At 39.0% G+C, this 7,240-nt stretch overlaps 1 protein-coding gene across 1 annotated transcript in view; it reads right to left on the bottom strand.

Moving 5' to 3' along the window:
* Positions 1-4,300: 4,300 nt before the first annotated feature.
* LOC137425775 (beta-1,4-galactosyltransferase 2) overlaps positions 4,301-7,240 on the bottom strand; it is an 81,911-nt gene continuing 78,971 nt past the window's right edge. The window contains exons 4-6 of the mRNA XM_068114499.2: positions 6,243-6,365; positions 5,765-5,869; positions 4,301-5,431 (exon numbers count right to left, since the gene is read on the bottom strand). Of these exons, the coding sequence (XP_067970600.2) occupies positions 5,296-5,431; positions 5,765-5,869; positions 6,243-6,365 (364 nt within the window). The 3' untranslated portion in view covers positions 4,301-5,295. The remainder of the gene's footprint in view (positions 5,432-5,764; positions 5,870-6,242; positions 6,366-7,240) is intronic.

The raw sequence follows: 7,240 nt of genomic DNA, 5'->3' as shown, positions 1-7,240 counted from the left end.
TTGCAGGGGCAACTGAGATTTTTCCAGGAGCAAAAGATGTGTTCCATTTGTCAGATCAGCATCAAATCAGGTCCAATCAACCCTAACTTGCGGGGTAGCATCAACGTCTTAGTGCACAGCTGTGCTGCTGATGCAATGCCGCTTGTATGTTTGGGCAGGAATTTGGAAATTGTACATTGGTGATGGGGATAGCTCGTCTACTCTTCACAAAGGACACTGTGGGATCTTCAATGCACTTGTCTGCCAACTAATGCCGGCAGACAGGACACCCAGTTTAACATCCATTCGAGGAATGCCACACACAATGATGAATCACCCTGCTGGTGAAACACCAGGATAACAGTTTATAGCTGGGCCCACATTCGATCCCAGGCTAGACAGCTTAGAGGTGAGTATGCATTCATCTAGGCCATCCTGCCAGCGTTAGAGTACATTACCCACATCACATTGCAATTCCATAAAAACTGGGTGCAAGAAGGAAACCAGCCCACATATTATGGCCATATACGTTTTAGGAGAGGTGAGGATGCCAAATGGGAGGGGATTCAATCATTGATCAAGGGAGACACAAAGGTTGTCACCCAAGGAAAGAGGAAGAGAGAAAGCAGCAACATCATGAGTATTATACTTGACCTTCATAAAATTTGATGGAAATTAATTTAGCAGTAACAAGAGTTTCAATCAAGAATGTCTGGTGTAACTCAAAAGGTAATGTGATGTTAAAGTCTGGATGGGGACATCATTAGGTGAGCCTGATTAAGCAATAAACTGTACAAAACTTACCCCTGCTAAATCATTCACCATTTTTCCATTGAAAACTATCCCCGATACAGTTTTGATTTCATTATCGAAAACTCATGTCGTTTTCCTTGTCACTTTCAATGCTGATGAATTAAAGCTCATATCTTCAATATATAAATACAAAAGCTAATCAGTTATTTTGCTGGAAGCCAATCCTTTTTGGATTCACTGCACTGAAATCGCTATGAGCAGTATTCCTTTAAAATTCCCTTCCCATAAATCAACCCCTGAATCTCAACTGGTGCCCAATAACACAGAAATATCCTCGAATTGCGTCAAATTAAATGGAAAGACCCAAATGAGAGCATTCCATACTCAAGGAAGCACTGGTTACACCGACACCATTGTCTATTGACAATGTGTTCAAAGTTATGGTAAAAAGTCAACAGACTTAATATCTTAATAATATCTGTCAATTACACCATTGCAATATCAAGAGAGGCTCAGAAGTGCATCAAAGGGCAGACAAACCTGCTAACAAGGAATAGTAGTAGTACAAGAAGTAGTAGTAGTAGGACTAGTAGGACTACTACTACTATTCTTTAATGGTCCAGATTATTCCCATCTTGTGGGGTGAGCTGAATAATGTTTTTGGCCCAACTCTTTCATAAACTGGCTGAGCGGACATGAAATTTGACTGAAGGTGGCAGAAATTTGTAATTTGTTCAGGGTGCTGCCGATAACGCACCTACTCGTCGTATAATACACTATGGTCCATCAGCTAATACTAGCATATGGTAACACCAGCTTAAAATACATCCAAAGGAAGGTGCTCTTTTTTTATACAATGCACTATCGAGAATCAAACCCAGACTAACCAGATAAAGTCAAGTGTGCTTGCTACCTTTGCATCATTATGTCAGATACAGATAAATCCACTTAGCGAAGGTGCATTTCCTGTCATCTTTGCCTGCAGAATAATGCACATTCACCTTTTGAAGTTGCTGATTTCCATTCACTAAGGATATATTTAAAATGCCACACAACGAACCTGCTAAGCATGCACCTCAAACTGACCTGTGATTTCAGTCCAATTTGCCTACCTCATTAAGCATCCAGAGCCTGGATGCAAGTACAATGTACAAAGGAGATCTACCAAATCATTAGAACGGAAAAACATCAATAATAAAAACATATGTCACCCACAGGGTGAACCGTATCTTGCCAAAATGTGAAAATTCCGTTTTTTCGTCATGAAGTCATCAAATGACGTCATAGCGTCAAACTGTTTACAGATCTGGGAAGCACTCATCAAGGGCATTCATATGAGGTATTACTCGATATGGTACCTACGATTTCAAAATTTGACCTTGGGGTCAATAATTTTCGACCTCCAGCGCTAACCATGAAGGTCAAGGCCGATCGCCACCAAAAACTAATCAGCTGAGCGCCGGACCATATACTAGATTCCCATGAAGTTTGGAGACGATCCGATCAAAGTTACTCAAAAAATTAGTGTTTCGTCGACCTCCATGATTGACCACAAAGTGACCTTGACCTTTGACCTTGACCTTCAAAATTTAGTGTGCTGAAGGGTATCTCTATAGGACTCTGATATGCGAAGTTACAGGAGTTTCCAATAATAACTGTGGTCTACAGAGTGATCTAAACGTGAAAAAAAAATGATTAACCACAAACAAAAAAACAAAAAAACAAACAAACATACAAGCTGACTAATACATCTTGCAAAAACTTCGTTTTGGCAAGATAAAAATAAAAACATATGTCACCCACAGGGTGAACCGTATCTTGCCAAAATGTGAAAATTCCGTTTTTTCGTCATGACGTCATCAAATGACGTCATAGCGTCAAACTGTTTACAGATCTGGGAAGCACTCATCAAGGGCATTCATATGAGGTATTACTCGATATGGTACCTACGATTTCAAAATTTGACCTTGGGGTCAATAATTTTCGACCTCCAGCGCTAACCATGAAGGTCAAGGCCGATCGCCACCAAAAACTAATCAGCTGAGCGCCGGACCATATACTAGATTCCCATGAAGTTTGGAGACGATCCGATCAAAGTTACTCAAAAAATTAGTGTTTCGTCGACCTCCATGATTGACCACAAAGTGACCTTGACCTTTGACCTTGACCTTCAAAATTTTGTGTGCTGAAGGGTATCTCTATAGGACTCTGATATGCGAAGTTACAGGAGTTTCCAATAATAACTGTGGTCTACAGAGTGATCTAAACGTGAAAAAAAAATGATTAACCACAAACAAAAAAACAAATAAAAATCACCCACAGGGTGAACCGTATCTTGCCAAAATGTGAAAATTCCGTTTTTTCGTCATGACCTCATCAAATGACGTCATAGCGTCAAACTGTTTACAGATCTGGGAAGCACTCATCAAGGGCATTCATATGAGGTATTACTCGATATGGTACCTACGATTTCAAAATTTGACCTTGGGGTCAATAATTTTCGACCTCCAGCGCTAACCATGAAGGTCAAGGCCGATCGCCACCAAAAACTAATCAGCTGAGCGCCGGACCATATACTAGATTCCCATGAAGTTTGGAGACGATCCGATCAAAGTTACTCAAAAAATTAGTGTTTCGTTGACCTCCATGATTGGCCGCAAAGTGACCTTGACCTTTGACCTTGACCTTCATAATTTTGTGTGCTAAAGGGTATCTCTAAAGGACTCTGATATGCGAACTTACAAGAGTTTCCAAAGGGAACTGTGCTCTACAGAGTGACCTAAACAATGCGAACTAAAGCAATACAATATACATGAAAAGTGCAGTTTTTTCGTCATAACGCCGTCAAATGACGTCACATTGTCAAACTAGTTATATGTTTGGAAAGCACTCAACAAGGGCTTCAATTTGAGGTACTACTCGATATGGTAACTGAAACTTGAAAATTTTACCTTTTGGTCAAAATTGAATGACCTTCAAAATGACCTTGAAGGTCAAGGCCGATCGACACCAAAAACTAATCAACTGAGCGCCATACCACACCCTATATACCCACCAAGTTTGGAGATCATAAGATCAAAGTTACTCAAAAAATAAGGGTTTCGTAATTTGACCTTGGGGTCAATAATTTTCGACCTCCAGCGCTAACCATGAAGGTCAAGGCCGATCGCCACCAAAAACTAATCAGCTGAGCGCCGGACCATATACTAGATTCCCATGAAGTTTGGAGACGATCCGATCAAAGTTACTCAAAAAATTAGTGTTTCGTCGACCTCCATGATTGACCACAAAGTGACCTTGACCTTTGACCTTGACCTTCAAAATTTTGTGTGCTGAAGGGTATCTCTATAGGACTCTGATATGCGAAGTTACAGGAGTTTCCAATAATAACTGTGGTCTACAGAGTGATCTAAACGTGAAAAAAAATGATTAACCACAAACAAACAAAAAAACAAACATACAAGCTGACTAATACATCTTGAAAAAACTTCGTTTTGGCAAGATAAAAAACAAACAAACATACAAGCTGACTAATACATCTTGCAAAAACTTCGTTTTGGCAAGATAATAAACCAAACAAATTTTATTCAATGCAAAATTATTGGAAACAATCAAGTTTACAAAAAAGGCACTGCGTGGTAACAAATGCAGCTATAAAAGTGAACAAGTCAAGTCAAAGTGCAAAGGTATTGAAAGGGATCAGCAAAAGCACCCAATTTCTTAAATGAAATTACAAATAAAGTGTTATCTCTGAAAGACATTAAGCAAGAGGTTGTATTGCATATTAAATATTGAGAAACTTTCGGACAACATTAAACAAATTATGAAAAAGTTCCATTTAGTAGATTTTCCCTTGACATCTATATAGTTCACACATAAAATCCGGTTCAACAATTATAATTATGATGCAATATATATATATATATATATATATATATATATAAAAATAATATATTTCCCTTCAACAGGCATCATCTGACTTGATAATTTGGACGAGACGAGTCTAGTCGAAAAAAGAAAAAGACAGGCTTACAGGTGGAATTCCCCATATGTGAATCACTACTGACGTTGAAACCCATGACATTTACATTTCACAAAAGATATAACCAAACCAAAATAACCAAAAGAGACGGTTAATAAGAGAATGAAAATAACAGATTGAACGATTCCACCATGAAAGCTGGCCCCTATCCAGAAGACCAAATCAAACTACCAAACTTGATTTGCAATCGATAAAAAAAAACCTACAAAGAATGCATGTACAGAATGTGTACTATACCTTGGCATAATCCCAAAAAAGTATTGAATTAAATATCAGTACAAATTCAATATTGCCTAAAAGGCCTTGTTCATATTGGAATGTGGACTGAACATAATGAACAAAGACCGTTTGCAGTGGCAGCTTTCGATCGCTATGAAGACACTTGATCATGGCTCTGCCAATACCAGATTTTGGTATATCACCCGAGTCATAGAAAAATAATAATGATCCCAATATCTTTGTAAAGACATAGAGGTCATGCAGGTGAAGCGTTTGCAAAAAAAACAAAAAAAACCATTCAGTTAGTTTGGAGGCTTTCCCACATCTACTGTGATATTGGTGTAGAGTGGGCAGACATCTTTTTTCACGAGCTGATACTTCAGAGAAGTTAGCCCATCGGTCTTCATGCTCCACCTTGTCTCATGGATCTGTGTGAATCTGTGGAAGCATTTGACAAGGCGAAACAGAATTATGCAAGATGGTTAAAGAGGACACAAACTGATGAAGGGTGATTTATGAACGGACATAGGTTGTGAAAATTAAAAAGATCAAATTCTTGGAAAGAACGACCAGAAATGTGATGACTTTTACTTGGCAGGAGAGATGAGTGCATCAAACATGTTTAAAACATACAATATTGATGTGCTGTACATCGATTACTCATGAGACACACATCGGGGATAAATGATGCTACATGTCATATGTGACCTTTGAAAATGCCAGTGCCTCATCTTGCTTAGTTTAGTGCAGAAAATAATAAATGGCACCAACCGTTTTGGATTCGGTTCATTTTTAGCATCCCTCTGATGTTTAATCATCCTGTATCGGCCTATATTGCTGTCTGGACGTGATATCTTCATGCCTTGCAGGGTTATTCTGCAGAAGATAGAGGTTTTGTCAACGCAACGAGTACATGAATGATGAAAGTAAAATGCACAAAAGAAAACAAGAGGGAGAATTGCTTTGCCACACATATCCCATGCTGGTCCCAGTAAATGTTCTTGGTCCAAACACTCAGCAATTGTGAGCCATTTACAGTGGACCAAAGCTACAGAATACATTGCATTTTCTCTAAATGATCACAATAAAGCCATGTACCAAGTTTCTGTTGAATATGTTAAAGGGTAAAGGGGAAAAGTCTCGCAAACCACAGGTGGGATGGACAAACGGACGGAGAGCAAACATATAGTCCCCATCCAGTGAAATCAGTAGGAGAATAATAATAAGTTAAAGTCAAAGCAGGACACACCTGTTGTATATATCATCGTCCTCTCCTCCCCAACCCCAGTAGTTATTTGGGAAGCCATTGATCTTTAAGAATTGCACTTTTGATAGGCCAGATACCCCACCAAAATATCCAGTGTATGGCAACCTGAAAAAAAAAAAAGATTTGTTAAAACATGCATGACTCCACTCTCTAAAGTGCAGAACATGCAGACCTGTGCAGAATGAAAACAATAAAAAAGAATAAAAAATATCTGACAGAAGAATAAACTAGTCAAAGAGCAATCACGAGGAATAATTCAAAACTGCATGCCTTTTAACCAATATTGTCATTGACATTTAATTAAACAGGCAGAGAGAATATATTTTTCAATAACGTCATCTACCTCTCTGAACAAAAAATACAGTAGATTCTGTCTTGAGACACTAGCTCGAGTGCAAAACCCAAACTGGTCTCTAAAAACAGGTGGTCCATCTGGGCAGATTTTTAGATACAAAAAACTAGTCATTAGGCAATGCGTTAAATTATATGTCAAAACATATTACTTAACCTGCTGGACAGAGGCGACTTTAATCATGGTTGTCAAAAGCATCAAGTTATACTTGGCCCATGCTATTGGTAGTTACTCTTTTCAGGTAGTTATAAAATAAGAAAATATAAAATAAGCCTGGTGTTGGTGTAGCGGCTAGGGTGCCAGCTTAGGATCCTATGATCCTGGGTTCGAATCCCGGTCGATCGCTGAATTAACGCCAGGGGGGTTGACTCAGCCTGTCATCCTTCCGAGGTCGGCTAATTCAGTACCAGTTCACTGGTAATTCCCTGTGTGTCGTAAAAAGGCAACAAACAGGGTTGGCGGCAGGAAGGGCATCCAGCCATAAAACATTGCTTCAAAAAGGGGACCAACAAAAACAACAACAACCACGGTGCCCGAAAAAGTCCAACCCCCGCTTTGCGGGGAAAAATGGCCTCTAAAGGTGTTTTTTTTATTATAAAATAAGGAAATACCTCCGTGCCTCAAATTG

Source organism: Myxine glutinosa, chromosome 1, assembly GCF_964187855.1.
Source record: "Myxine glutinosa chromosome 1, kmMyxGlut1.1, whole genome shotgun sequence".
NCBI lineage: Eukaryota > Metazoa > Chordata > Myxini > Myxiniformes > Myxinidae > Myxine > Myxine glutinosa.
This window is presented reverse-complemented; position numbering and strand designations above follow the sequence as displayed.